We start from the raw sequence: 15,580 nt of genomic DNA on the forward strand, positions 1-15,580 counted from the left end.
CGCGGACTTATTCCTTTTTTTGCGAGCCCGGATACGACAAAGTTTACCGTATGAGACGAGTCAACTTATGAAGGATTTTTATACTTTATTTTCGCTAAAATAGGGATTGTTTATCAAACAATAATTTGATTTTAATGATTGAAAATGAAAGTGAGATCTACAAGTTGCTTTACAAAATTGTTATTCACATTTACGATTCTGAAAAAAGCAGTAAATCGTTTCTTTATACCATTTTTTCCAGCATATTTTATTTTTAATTAGTTGTTCATAAAAAGGAATATCTTGTCGAAAGTTTAAAATTTGGCGGTATTTCATTCCCACTCAGATTATGTCACAAAAAGCTAAATTCATCTTCTACAAATAAAGAATTAAAGCAATTCTATATTTGCTCCGAAATAATGCTAAAGGCCAACGTGAATTTTATCCTATTACTAAACTATGTACGACAGTTTGACCGACATTCGACTTTTTGAATAAAAACAATTAAGCTTAAGTAGCGATCGATACATTGTCACGAGCTTTTATCTCCGCAGTCGCTCAGGATAAATACGCAAGATAAAGGGGGAAAAAAGAAGGCGAATAAAGGGACAACAGATGGTGCCACTTCTCTAGTACCTTGTGAGGGTGTTGCCGAAAGCGCCAAGCTTCGAATTCCACCCCCTTGAGAAGTAACAATTATCTGTTCTAAAACTAGTCATTAACCTGGACATTACCATGTGTATGTATGTAAATATTAGACACTTTTTACATGAAAACTTTGTCTTGAAAGTTTATGGAAATAATAATCATTAAATTATACTTACAACCGGATTTATAACATCATCACTTTTTATACACTTTGCTCGAACGGATTTTTATTTGCGATTAACATTTTATGCATATTACTCTATAAAAATATTAACCCATAATAAATAATGACGGCTATATGAATCAGTCAAATTGTTGAATCATTCCAATTCGATATCTATGAAATTGCAAAAAATCAACCTACAATTAATTACAATGTTTATCATGTTAATTCTATAAATGATTTTTCCATTGAACAGTCATCTAAAATAAAGTCTTATCCCACTCCTAGAAATGCGATAACTATAGGATTCGAGACCTATCGCAAATAATTATCTTCTCGCGACACTAACCGGCTTGACAATTGTTACAGTCGACTAAGCGTGAGCACGCATATGAATCCGCACCTGTACGCATTATCTGACTTATAAACGATGAGTAATACGCGTGAAGAAAACGAGCTCTCCCGTTGATTTTTATCTTATCAGCCGCGTTATCGTCACTCGCTCGCTTGCTAGCCCACTCGCGATAATAAGCGCTTGGCTACGGTTAAGCCAGTTCGGACGTGGATTTTGCTGGATATAGACACCATGCCGCGGATTTTCGACGCTATCCTCGTTCTTTCCTTTGCGTTTGCTTTGGCTATACCAGATAATGAACCGACACTCAACAGAAAAGTGTGTGACGTGTGTAGATGTACCGGTGAGTGAGAGTCTCAATTTCAATGTTATAGAGCTTTTATGCATTTTTCACGGAGTTGCCTGACGTTGTCACGGTGGCGTTTTATGTTCAATGCAATTTACAAAAATTAATATAAAACTTTATACAGCTATTATGCTGTACATACTTTATGAAACATCGTCACATCCTCCGATCAAACGCAATCGTGAAATATAAAACGTTAATAGAAAAATCCCATAAAAGTCAAACAATAAAAATCTATTGGAGATATTTCACAATGGCATTCAATGATCAACTGTATGCCAAGGCAAATACACTTTGCTGAGAAACAATTCTTGTGGAACATCTTTTAGCCGACTCAACAGTTTTATCTGTATTTTATCGGGCATTATTTTTAACTAGACTACGTAGGTGTGTTGCAATGCTCGAATTATTTCACCTGCCTTGGATTTTTCACTGTAGTCCTGTTTTTGTTTTTGTTTTTTAAAAGATGTAATTTATTCTGGAAGCTTACCGGTTGCACGCACACATTATTCGTACGTGCACGTTATTGAGCTGGGTCGCGAGAGTAATCCGAATAGTAGTTAAGAATAATATTTTTTCAGGGGATAGATAAAAGGCTGCAGTCAGATAAAGCACCGCTCTATATTAAGCTTTACCTACCAGACCCTTTTTCAACACCGTTACATTTTGTAAACTTTTAGATTCATTTATCATATACTAAACTTTTAGGCCAACAAATAATTACAGGCCTCGATAACGAAGTATAATTCTAGACATTTAGAGATAAATTAATAAATCACTGTAAATCTATTTTTTTTTTCCAGTCAACATTGTCGATTGTTCGAATCGGAACCTTACGTCGAATCTGGACGATCACGAATGGCCGAGTACACCGTTGGAGTTGATCACTTTTGAAAACAATCAAATCGCTAAAATCAAACCATTTACCAGTAACGTCGTCGTCAAAGCAATCAAACTTTGCCACAATAAGATCGACATGATCGAGCATCATGCTTTTAAGTGGACTTACAATCTCACGGAGCTTGATTTGAGTCACAATTTGCTTACCGCTGAGAACCTTATGCCTTATGCTTTCGAGGTAAGATAACAATCAATTGAATTTTTGACGGGTAAATGTCGAGTGGTTTGAATATGCAGGTACCTGAGTAAGCGTCATAAATTGATGCATTTTTTATTTTTATTATTTCACTGAGTTTCTGTGACTTATTTTAATGTTCAACCAATCATAAACTGAATAAAGCGAAGAAATAAATAAAACAATACTTTTTCATCTCGACAGGGACGATTTCAACTAGACGCTTACGCACCTCTGAAAAAACTGCAAGTTTTGAATCTATCGAACAACTTGTTACACTCAATCAACCGCGATCTTTTCGAGCATACTAAAGATTTGAGAACGTTAATATTGTCAAACAATCCGTTGGAAGGAATCGACGTACCGGTTATGTATTCATTCGCCGAGTTGCCGTATCTCGAAGAATTGCATCTCAGTAACTGCAGTTTAAAGAAAGTCGACGAAGCTATTTTGCATTCATTCAGGTATCTATTCTTTGCATTTATTTAACTTCTCACTTGTACTTACGTAACTGTTAAATATTCATGCGCAAGGTCTACGCTGAAAGCTTCTTTTTCATTTAGTAAAAGAACACGAATCCTTGTATCATAAAATAATTTTTCTTTACAGATTCTTAAAGAAGTTGAACATTAGTTACAATAATTTCTTCGTACTTCCCGATGCTTTGAGCCAGACAAAGCCATTAGAAGTTCTCATAATGGATGGCAATCCTATCGAATTGTTAAACGAAGCTAATGAGTTTCCATTAATGCCAAACTTGAAAGAATTGCAGATGAATAATATGACTAGATTACTCGCTATCGACAAAGGGTCTCTTTCCAATCTCGAGAACCTCGAGATTTTATCGATTGAGAACTGCCCGCTGTTGGAAGAAATCGATGATGAAGCACTTGCCAAAAAGGTATACATGTTAAACCATTCTTTTTTACTCTACGGCAAAGACAGGTTTTTTTTATAATAATACACCTACGAAAGTTTCGGCTGACGTCTAATAAAAATTCAATCCGATCGTGACACATTTAGTTCTGCACCACTTGAAAACGTCTTTATGATATTATCATTTTCACTATTTAACAATAATCAATGAACAGTCAACTTTTTATACTCCCGAGTACATTGCTTGAATAAAACGCCATTGTACATTGCAAAGCAGCAAGAACAAGGAACTACAACGTGGCCTCCACTGAAGAAGCTGTATCTGTCGAACAACGCACTGCGCTATTTACCGGCAAGCCTGGTCGCGAGATGGGATAAACTCGAAGAATTGCGCATAACGAACAACCAATGGAGCTGCGATTGCGACAATCAATATCTCGTAAGTTAAAGGCGTGAATTATAGTTCGACTTCCCTTCTTTTTCTTCTTTTACGGGCGTTCAGGCAGATCAAAGTCGCATAGATACATCGATCCACATAAGAGAGTTACTTTGCCAATTGAATTCTTTCGCTCTACATGTGCAATGATTGAGTCGTCTCTTTTATTCGAACACGTCTTTCTCGCGGCGAGATATATGCGAATAGAAAATAATATTTTCTTGATATTCAAAGTGCGTAAATAATTCTGTATTACAGGTATTGACCGTATTGATCATGATATTTAGCTAATGAATCATACAATATCTACGACGTGCGTGTTGCTTGGTTCAATTGTTATATTTCAAATTTTTTTGTTCTCAGAAACTATGAACTAATTATATAGAATAACAGAAATGAATTTTGGAAAATAAATTTTTTTGAATAAATTTTTTACGAGCTATTTTTGGCCTATACGAATAATTTATTAAAAAAAAAACATTTGAATAGTCAGATAATTTTTTAATTTATCTAATGTTCATGCTGAGATGTGTTGACTGATGTATCTTCACAATGGGTATAACCTGTCGTTTTAATTCTATATTAATAACATTAGAAATGATCATAAATGTGAAAAACATTGAAAACATAAAGAAATCATTCGTTACAATCTTGTTTCACTGTATAGACGAGATAAACAAAATGAGGTAAAAAATATTTTGTACAAAATTTTTCGTAATGCACAGTAAATATTTCAAACTTTGATTTTACAACAATTAGTTGTACGATCCAAATGAAATGTTTCTTGTGCTCTACGTTACTCTTATGTATCTCAACGCGCTCTGGTACTTTAGTAATGAATTCTCTCAACCATCGAGTAATCTCACCCGGCACGTTAATCTTCTCCAATCTCCTCTATCTATTGAACAATAGTATAGAAATTAAGATTCAAGCTATCATGAAAAAAAAATTTAACTCTCGCGGTAAAATACTTTTTCAGTGCAAACGCAAAAAAAAGAATAAAACATATATATATAAATACATATATATTCTAGATCAGTACACTGCTTGTCGAGCAAGGAAAACGTCTAATGGGTACCAACGTAATCGCATCGCTCACCTGTTCAGCACCACCAGAGCATCGTAACCGAACTCTCATGTCACTCTCCAATCGCAAGCTTCGCTGTCTGGATTACTATGGTGCCCGACCGGAACGCGACGCTGCCGTTCTCGTGGGTATGCTACTTGGAGTTTTACTAGCCGTACCAGTGGTACTCGTGATATTCATCTTCTGGAAGAGAGGATTCTTCTTCTGCGGACGACAGGGTCCTGCGAGTTTTTCGCGTGCTTTTTATAAACGCGCAGAGCCTTGCGACTATGATATTTAGGAATACAGACTTTCTTTTGTTTTTTATACTTTTTTGTATTACTGAAGAGCGTTATGTTTGACTTAATTACAAATTTTATTATTTTGCTTGCTTGTGCTTCGATTCGTTTATTCGCGATGGATATTTTATACGTTATATTGATTGTACAGGAATGTTATTCACAAGAGTTACTGTTTCATTGAAAAGGAATGTACAATCCGTCGATTACTATTTTAGTCCCAGTGTTTTCTTATAACAATTTTATTTTTACACCATGCCAGAGAACAAAAAGATTATATCAAATGTACATTTATAATAAATTATTCCAACTAACATTTATAATTATACGTTGTTCTTATTTAGCTATTCAGGAAATTCGATTGGTAAAATTAAGTAAAAGCAGAACGCTAAACTTACTAAAATTGATTTATAAATCTGATATAACATACGAGTCTCAAATGAAAATTAATTTATTTGCCGTTTAGGCGCGGATTATTTTAGTTATAAATATTTATAACGTATTTTTCATCTGCACTAGACATGAGTAAACTAAAAATTAAAATAATACGTATATTCAATGGAAGTATGAACTGAATTTGCTTTACGAACAATATTCTTTCGTGAACGTTGAAATTCGAAGATTGTCCCCGTAGGTTACAAGCACACTACCTTTAGTCTTGAGTAGATGTACCATATGCGGGCTGTCTGTTCGCAACGGTCTTGCACACTCGAGCTAGACAGCTAGTCCGAGTTAACTGCTGCTTGCAAGCTACCGAATAAATGTGTTGGCTATCCCTGAAGACCCGAAACGTGCGATTGCCGCTGAGGATGTAAGCACAGAGCGTCGGTATCAAAGTCATAAGCACGAGTGCTTTGACTAAATAGAGGCTGCGCAGATTGCGGTGTTTACGCGTTCGAATGCAATTAGACGTAGCGCCCGCGTAGGTTAATTCACTCAACTATCGACCGAGCTGCTGCTGTTGCTGCTGGCGATGACCAGTGCGTATTCCTTTCGACAGGTAGATTTGTCCGCTCGAGTGCGGATGCGCGCGTCCTATCGGGAAGCCGGCTTGCTCGCGGCCGGTTAGTCTCGTGAAAGCGGCTGCGTATCGGAGGATTCGCGCGCATGCGACGCACGCAAAACCCGAGGGGGGTGGCACTGTGCTTTCGGTACGGAGAGGAATTGTTGCGCGGTGGATTATATCTATTATAGGTATCGTCTTTTCAGAGATGTTCGCGCTGACGGCCACTTTCAAAAACAGAAGAAACTGAGATTCATTTTAAACGCGGCACAAGTTATCCTTTGCTATCTTGTTTTCACGGATCCCCTTATTATGATAGGGTTGATGGCTCGACGACGGCCGCATTCAAATCAGCCATTATCAGTCCTCTGTGCTTGGCAAATTCAACTCAAAGCAAAAAAGCGAACGTCTGAAAATTTCCAATCTGCTCTAACGTTTTACCAATAATGTTGAAATCATCGGGGAAATGTGGAGCAACAATTGAGAAAGAAAGCACGCAACGTGGAAAAATGGCCAGGCATCTGCGGAAAAATTTCGGTCACGTAATCGGCACTTTTGCAGTAAACTTTCCTGTGACGGCGGCGTCGGTAGCTTAATCAGCAACCACGAACGGCGAATAGGAAAACAGTTTTCCCGCGGGACGGCGGCGGGGGATGGGGGGGGGGGGTCTCGGTTTATTCGCCTGCAGTACATAATACCTCAATTCCGGGCGAGGGTAGGGAGGGCATAGAGGCTCGAAATAAGCGAAAAGAAGAAGCTGCACCTGCGATATACGCACACGAGGATATAATAGGCGCGCGTACGTAGAGGGTCGGCGCCGGGGGCACACAAGCAAACGTCTCGCGGGTAGTCATGGCGACAGACTCCACCCGGCGATTCGCCGGGGGGATGGCGTTGCCGACGTCGGCCAATCGGGCGACGAAGCTTTTCCTGCTACCCCTCCGTCGCCAGCGCTTTTCATCGTTTACCATCGCCAGCGGGACACATCCAACGTCATGAGGATCGGGTTGACTGCTCGGCCGCAAAGCTGTTTTGAGCACGTGATACACGGCTGCGCTTGCGAACGCATCCCCGACGGCTGACTGACTGCTGGCTTTGCCCGAGACTAATCAACGGGATATTCGGTCCAAGAGGTTATCATCGTACGTGGTATGGCTAATAGGCCACTGAAGACCGCTTGATTGTCGTTGATTGTCGACTGAGTGATGAGATCGTATGCTAGTTCGACGATTCTGTTGCTTTCCTTTCGTCAGAAGGTGAAGGGTGATTTCTGTTTGTGAATACCAATGAAACAGTGAATTATAATTTTATGGCAGTGGTTGAAGACGATGTTAGATTGAAAGCGATTGGAAGTCATTTATAAAAGTTACAAGACAATTGACGTGTTGAAATTCCCCTTTCAAAATGGGATCGACGTACAACAATCTGGTAGCAATTTGCCCGATGACCGAATTCTACAGTGCTTAATCTTTGAAAACAATGGATACGTTGAGCTGTTGTAAAGTTTTTTGTTGACATTGTATTTGCAATGTTAGATAATACAAATCTTTGTAACAAATGTTGCTGGATTACGAAAAGGAAAACTTGATTTCGAAAAGTGAGTATTTTTATCACGCACTGCGTGAGTAGATAATTCCAATTTTAATTATTTGCTTAACTTTCTGATAGAAAAATTCGAAAGATTCCAATTCATTAAATATCTATAATTTCCATAATATGATAAAATGATATGACATTGTCCCAGCATTACATTATGTATTTAATTAAAATTATTTGAATAATCATCTTAGACAGAACAATCGTAATAGAGTTTATACTGTTGAGTGATTTATTTTGATTAGTGGTGAGCACTACCTATCTATATTGACTTTTCAAAACTAAATAATTTTACAATTAGGACAGTATGTTGTGTCAAATAAATATGATTCGTTACAACAACAATAAGTAATCAAAACCTTCAAAAATCCTTGGAAAAGATTTTCCTTCAATAAGAATTCAGTAGTCCGACAAGTTCTCGTGTCGCGATCTAAAACCACATGGCACTGACGACTTGATGAATTTCCTGACTTTCGTCAAAATATCACAATACAAGCTCGAAAGCAAAAAAGAAACCAAGACCACCCCGCAGGTACGAAGGAGCATCGCGGCCCGAAAGCGATGCAGTCGACGACGTGCCAGCAGCAGCAACAACATCAGCAGCAGGCAAACAACAACGCTGCCAATAGTTCGGCGAGTCGTACGTCCTTCCTCATCGAAGATATCCTCAGTCGCGGCAGCGTCAGCGCGGCGGCGGCCGCCGTCGCCGTGCACAACAGTCATCACGCGTCGTCGATCAGTCATCATCAACAGCAGCAGCAACAGCAGATTGCCGCGCACGTTTCGCAAGCTCATCAGCAGCAGCAGCAGCACGCGGTACAGCCCTCGTCTCTTTGTCGCTTATCGAAACGAGCTTTTCCATCGCTGCCAAAACCGCGTGTCCGCATTTGCGCGCTCGCTCGCGAGAAACGCATTGTCACCGACTTTACGCACACCCGTGGCAATGCGTTTACTTATGGAGCACGTGGATTTGCCGCGAACGAAGAGTTGTCGTTTTCAAGTACATCACGAGGCGATCGAGTTGTTTCAGCAGTATCAGCAATTCGCCATCAATAATCTGCTTCCGGGTTATCCGACGGCACCACCGACCGCCGCAGCTTTCTTTCTTGGACCGCTGTTCGGTGGCGCGGGGATGGGCGTTGGCGTTGTACCTGGCGTTGGTGATCTCGCTGCACTTAAGCACTGCAGGCGACGGAAAGCGAGAACGGTGAGAACCATCATTTTTAAACTTGTACCTTGACGAGTGGCTATTTTTTTTAAATTCTAAATTAAATTCTATTGAATTTGCGAAAGAAAAGTTTTTTTTTGCACCGATTGCAATAAATTTCGTGATTTAATATTGCTCGAAATAAATTCTGAATTGAATCATACGTAGACTGAGCATTCAATGGCCGTTGAAAAATTACATTCAGGTATTCAGTGACCAGCAGTTAGCAGGTTTGGAAGCGCGTTTCGAGGCCCAACGTTATTTGAGCACACCGGAAAGAGTCGAGCTCGCAGCGGCACTTCACTTATCGGAAACACAAGTGAAAACTTGGTTCCAGAATCGACGCATGAAGCATAAAAAGCAGCTCAGGAAGCTCAACAGTAACAGCAGTTCTGGAGGTGGAGGTGGCAGTTCTGGAATAAGTGCCAATTCGTCCTCGTTCACGCAAGCTACTAGTGGACAAAATTCTACTTCACCTGCTGGTAATTATTGGTGATCGATTATTATTCTCGTTTAAAAAATTAAAATCCACAAATTTACTTAGAGATGAGTCAAATGAACGAAAAATTATACTTGGAAGATTTTACATAATAGAAAAATCATTGAGACGAATGGGCAACATTTCTTCAATAGATTATTTGAGGACTAACCACCTAAAAATTATTAATTTTTATTTAACTTCCAAGGTGCAAGTCTGCAGATCAAAATTAAATTATAACGCCATTATAAAATACTTAAATAATTCAACCAATAACCAAATGAGATTCAAAATGTCAAAAAAGAATTATATTGTCTAGTTTTCGTTTCTACAATGGATAAAATTTCACTAGCTCAACTTTTTCTAATGACCTAATCGTACATTTGCGTATCAATAAAAAAAGAATACAAAAAAATGTTTTCTGTTTAACGAACAACGAGGAACTTTATAATGAAAATTAAACGACAAATTTTCACAAATCAACAGACGAGAAGGCCAAAAATTGACAGGCCAAAACTGAACCGCTCATTAAATAGTTGTCGAGAGATGAGCGACGCGGCAGTTGTGGTTTTATCATGGCCGCGCGCTCAATCTGCTGCTGGGCAGAGGCAAAATTTCAGCGACAATAAATCACTTAAAGTCCGTGTAGTCCACAACAGAGAATTTCGCCATTATCGACTGTACTACTTGCTCCCTGAAATCGCTTGAATTTGACCAAATTCCTGATTGGACCGACATTTTGCATGTATCCGCTTCATCTCGCTCGTTCAATTGGCCACGTTAATTGTTGCCGTTCGTCAGATTTGTTGGAGTTAACATTCCTTTGCACAAATTGTTGGAGCTAAAATTTTTTGCTTATAACATTATAAACATTATTTAACGCTTTAGTACTACTTTCGATTTCCATAAAAATTAAATACGAACATTTCATTTTTAGTTAACGCATAAAAAGAAATTAGCAATATCTTTATAATAATAAATAGGCTTTAAGGCAGAAATTGTTCTAGGCGTAAATTACTCGAAGAGCGTACAAATGAAGTTCTTTTATGGTTAGAGCGACCGCTTTTAGCCTGACTATGTATGGTCATTAGCTACTTTACGATCCTTCATTACCGTTGCTCTATACTTCCTTTTTTTCATAAGACCTGTCGTCACCTCTAAAAGGTGATAAAATAATGTACACAATAAAGAAAAAAAAAAGTCGTCTAGAACTCTTACCAAGTTTTTCCTCGTTCGTCGTCGTCAATTTTACATTAAGTGGTACGAGTCATTTTAGTCAGACATCGAAAAGTCTGATTTCTCTGCGTTTATTCTCGCCAAATTGTACCCTGCGTCGCTGGAAACGAGTTAAATTGCACGAATCGCGCGGAGAGACGTGAAATTATATTATAATTCTCCGTTGGATACGCGAATATGAGAGGCTGTTCTCGGGAAGACGTAATCGAAGTTAACTGCCTCGCTTTGTAATACCTGCAACGCTACTGCGATATCGCATAATATACCTTCCATTAACTCTGTGCTTTAGTGCTCCCGTGTTTTGTCTAATTAATTATACCAGTTACCGAGGTGGAGCTTCATTATTCTGCTGCAATTAATCGAACTAGCGAGCAAGACTTATACCTAGTCTTAGTTTGATGAAGCAGCTTTTTTTATCAGTATAGAAAAAAATGAGAGCTTCATCGTTGATCTTCCTCTCATGATAAGCAACTTTCATGCAAAGCTTTCGTGTAGACGTTGTCTTCAATATCGTTGGAAATTCGCTATTAGAAAATAAATGCCTTGTTGGCAAATTGTTTTTAATGAAATAGAAATCTGCAATGTCATTGATGATGTTTCATAGCTTTGTATTTTTATAACAACGAAAAAAGCCAAACAAAAGTCTCATGAGAATAAAAAAACATTGAATTTTTAATAGTCAGCTTCGTTGCACATCAATGGCACAATTTCTGCATCAAGACATTTCAAATAATGAATTTAGATGTGAAAGCAAAGAGTCATTTTGAACGAAACGAAAACCACACCTTCAAAATTCGGTCAACGCTAACAGTGAATAAGAAACAAGATCTAAAGACATAAATATCTGAAAATCAGACGAGGGGCAACCGATTTAGCTATCCCTGAAAGTCCCTTGCTAAGTCACCGCAGCAGTTACAGTAGCAGCAGTAGCAGTAGCAGCAGCAGCAGCAGCAGCAGCAGCAGCAGCAGTCTGCTGCAGCACTTGTCGTCTCGAGGCCAAGATGGCTCCTAGCGGTACGTAACTAACGAAGTTAGCTCTCTCGACGTCTTCTCTACTGCTTCTCTCGTCCGATCGACACTCTCTCTCGCTCTCTCCTTCCAAGACTTTGCAGCAGCGTCTTAAAACCTCGATTCGGGGTCTTCCAGAAAATTAGTCAATTAGATCGTCGTCCTCCTAAGTGCTCTGCCGCCTCCTATCTATCTTGCCTGCTGCTGCTGCTGCTGCTGCCAGTGCGGCCGATTGTTCGCCGTCCTCCGACCGAAGATGGATAAATTGCTTGCCAAACTAAATTAGCGTAGAAGAGTGTAGTAGAGAATGAGAAGCCGCTTATTTTCTTTTTCTTCTCTAGATTTGCATCGCAACTAGTTATGGGGCTTCGTTCGTTTTCGGAGAAAATAGTTAGATTATTGATGGTTTATCAATAGCGGTGGTTACTTTCTTCTCTTGTTGGGTTATTCTCTTGTTGGGTCGAATTATTGATTCGAAATTCTCCAGGCATTAAGAATCTGCGCCATTTGGTCTTTCACGCGGATGCAATTTTCGTAAAAAAATGTTTTGTTACTTATTATTTATGAAACTTATTATTGACTGTATGGTCACTCAATTTCTTTGGGAAAAGACGATTTCGATTTAATTATAACATCCAGATTTTCAAGATATAATAAATTTGAATTGATATTCAACTCTCGGACAATTTTAACTGATTCAAAAGTTATATATATATAGAATAACGACCAGTTTGGTTAGAAATAGTGTCCTTTTTTCAATGTTGGACATCTGTATTTCAGCTCTACACCTTTCAGTTTAGTATATACAACTTCTATACATACCATTCAACATCTTTAATCTATAAAAACAATTTTAATGGATCAAAAATAATAAAAATGATTTTAAAGATATATTATTTCGATTTCTTTGCATTACTTCATTTTGATCCATAAGATTTCACGACTTAAAATTATTATTTATTTCAAAATAAAAACAAAACCAAACAGAGCGACCAGTGGACTTCTCACTCGGACCGTCAACCGGCGGCGGTCGTGAGAGTCGAGGATCGAGCGACGCAATGGCCGACTCGGATTCCGACGAAATCGACGTACTGGGCGATGAAAGTCCTGGCTCGCCGCGACACTCATCGCCACTTCCAAAGGAGCATCACTCATCGCTACATCATCACCCTGTACATCACCATCACCATCACGTCGTGCATCCGCAGGTCATTGGCCTTGAGCATCTGCAACGCCATCATCACTGAGACACGTGTGCGTAAGTAGGACTCTCGCATGTGATGTGCTCTTTATAAAGCAAATGTTTCAATTTAATTTAGTTTAATTTTATTATTTTTACTTCTTGCGCGAACTTCGTTCCGGTTTTATTTATCGTTCGCATAAGCGAAGACGGTTGTCCGTTGTTAATGAGGATTCGTTTGTTTAATTGTTTTTCTTTATATCTCACTTGTATTAGTTATAAGATGAGGATTCAATTGAATTGAATTTGTCGCAGTTGAATTTAAAGGATGCGCTAGCACATATTGTGTAATTGTCGTGCACTGATACTGCAATTTACGTGATTTTTTTTTCGAATGTCCCGGCAAAGTCATGTGAGTCAAATTTGGGATGACTGAACACTTTGGAATGACGAAATTTCGGGTCACAGAATTTTTTAGTTTGTGAAAGAGATATAGTTAACTGAAGGTTGTGCAATAGATGATTGATTTAATTATGACTTTTTGAGTTTATATTTTTTCACAATTTCTGTATTTATTTATATGTATGCTAGATATATTAAATTACTTTTTAATTTGTACTTGTAAAATTTATTTCGAAAATCGATTTTTAGTGTAGATATTGGTATACTACTGTGACACTCACGTGGTCCAAATTTGTTGATCATAAAATACGATCATTTACTTACATAAGTTTGCCGTCGAATGGAAAAAAAACCAAACTACGTTTCCATTATGTAGAAACGTAAAAATAATCAAAGATTTTAGATATGATGCCATATCTTGTTTATAGTGCAATTCAAACTAGAAACATACAATAATAAAGTGAATAAAACAGCGTAAACAAAATGTTGGCAAATTTTCAACGCAGAACTACCAAGATTTTCAGAGGAATCCGATAGTTGACACGAGAGAAAAGTAACTCATTACTTTTGTAGAGAAAAGAAATGATTATACCGAGCTTAATAATTGTAGAAACAAAGAAGTGTAAAATTTTAAGCAAGCGATTTAGCTACATCATTATTCATTGTAAATACCGATTTTAATATCGCTAAAAAAATGAAAAAAAGACAAATGTAAGTCCATCAAAGTCAGTGATAAATAACCATTAAAAAAGGTAAAAAACTATTGCAAAGCTGTTTCACTCAATCCTTCCCCACTCAAAGTGACATTTCACGCAGTGAGCGCAAAAGATAATTGTTGTAACGACGACGATGAGATAAAAAAAAAAGAAGAGAGCACGGCGTCATCGGACACTCGTCGAGCTTTTAGCTCGTAGCAGTCGCTGAAAGCCATTGATCGAAAGAGAAAGAGAGAGCAGAGCCACGCGTTTTGCGTGGGGGACAGGGTAAAAGCTCGGCGCTCTCGCGCCGCGTCGACGAGCGACAGTAGCATTATCCCCCGCTAATTGGCGCGAGATTAGTTGCAGCTGGCCATGGCTCTCTCGCTCGCTACGCTGCTGGTGCTGGTGCTGCTGCTGCTGGGCGAGATCATCGTTTGCCGGCCATTTTCGTCCTTCACGAGCTAACGAGCGCCCGTCATCGACGGCTAGTTTTGTCATGTAACGGCATTGTCCATCGCGCCGCGACGGCTATAGTTTTGGCGCGCCGAGCCAACAGTTGCGATCAAATGACTTCGCTGCCCTCCCCCCTCACCCCTGTATTATTCTCCGTGTTCGTTATTCAACAAGAAGTGACGATGCCTTATTCGGGGCTGAATTTTTAGTTTCCTTCTTTTTATTGGATTTTCGTACGCAACGTACACTTTCGAGGAGTTCATGTGGGAGAAGAGAGATAATTGGACTAATCATTTGAAACAGTAACGTGTGAAAAAAATGTTCGAGTTTCACAAGGTAAAATCGAGACTCCCAAATAAATTACTCGCCCGTTTGGCGATCTTCGAACAATGCCCTGTTGCATCCCGTTCTTCAATAAAATTATTTATCGCTATGTGCACATAAAGAATCTACAAGATCAAATAAAGTCACTGAACTGACACGAAATCCCCGAGTGAAAAACGAAAAATTCAATATATCCAAGAGACCCGGCAAAAAAAATAATTCGTTGAGAGGTGACGAGATATTCGAGCGAAGTATGCCGTAGAGAATGCGAATAAAAAAAAAGAGGGAGCAAAGCTGTCCTTGGGAGGGGGGCGGGGAATGAAAGGTCCGGCGTGTACGCAGGATCCCTTAGTCAAGCGAGCTGCGAGGCGAATCTTAATACTCGGATAATGGGAGGTAATTGCAAGGGATCAGAGAGCGGCCGAAAGCAGATTTCAGGGACGCGTGCTGCTGCTGCTTCTGCCAGAACGTGGGTTCGATCGTATATTATATGTACATAACTGCGAGTCGAGAGCGAAGTCTGTCAGGGTATGAGTTGCGAAGATGCTCGAGTTTTACATTTTTCTTTTTTTTTGAAATATTTACGCTTTAAAGAAGTTTTATTAATCGGGATAATTGAGTTACTGGCTGTAAGTCAATGAGAATTTCTGGCAATTCGTATTCTTTTTGAATGTTTTACAATATGAATGCGAGTTGTCACTATGCTTAAAATAATTCGAAATCTGAGAACATTTTCACAGCATCACTCCACT

General features: G+C 38.9%; 2 protein-coding genes across 2 annotated transcripts; both read left to right on the forward strand.

Annotated features, from left to right (window-relative positions):
* Nucleotides 1-1,304: 1,304 nt before the first annotated feature.
* Nucleotides 1,305-5,545, forward strand: LOC131672591 (leucine-rich repeat neuronal protein 1). The gene is made up of 6 exons (XM_058949930.1): nucleotides 1,305-1,488; nucleotides 2,295-2,569; nucleotides 2,771-3,030; nucleotides 3,176-3,467; nucleotides 3,720-3,881; nucleotides 4,913-5,545. Exons 1-6 carry the CDS (start codon nucleotides 1,377-1,379, stop codon nucleotides 5,243-5,245), a joined length of 1,434 nt encoding a protein of 477 aa, XP_058805913.1. The 5' UTR covers nucleotides 1,305-1,376; the 3' UTR covers nucleotides 5,246-5,545.
* A 1,753-nt stretch (nucleotides 5,546-7,298) lies between these two features.
* On the forward strand, nucleotides 7,299-14,077 carry LOC131672585 (brain-specific homeobox protein-like). Its single transcript, XM_058949921.1, has 5 exons — nucleotides 7,299-7,843; nucleotides 8,375-8,658; nucleotides 8,876-9,049; nucleotides 9,255-9,531; nucleotides 12,759-14,077. The coding sequence occupies exons 1-5, from the start codon at nucleotides 7,804-7,806 to the stop codon at nucleotides 13,016-13,018; spliced, it is 1,035 nt and encodes a 344-aa protein (XP_058805904.1). The 5' UTR covers nucleotides 7,299-7,803; the 3' UTR covers nucleotides 13,019-14,077.
* The last annotated feature ends 1,503 nt before the right edge of the window (nucleotides 14,078-15,580 follow it).

This window comes from Phymastichus coffea, unplaced genomic scaffold (genome assembly GCF_024137745.1).
Source record: "Phymastichus coffea isolate CEN01 unplaced genomic scaffold, Cenicafe_Pcof_1.1 PCOF00154, whole genome shotgun sequence".
NCBI classification, from domain to species: Eukaryota; Metazoa; Arthropoda; class Insecta; order Hymenoptera; family Eulophidae; genus Phymastichus; species Phymastichus coffea.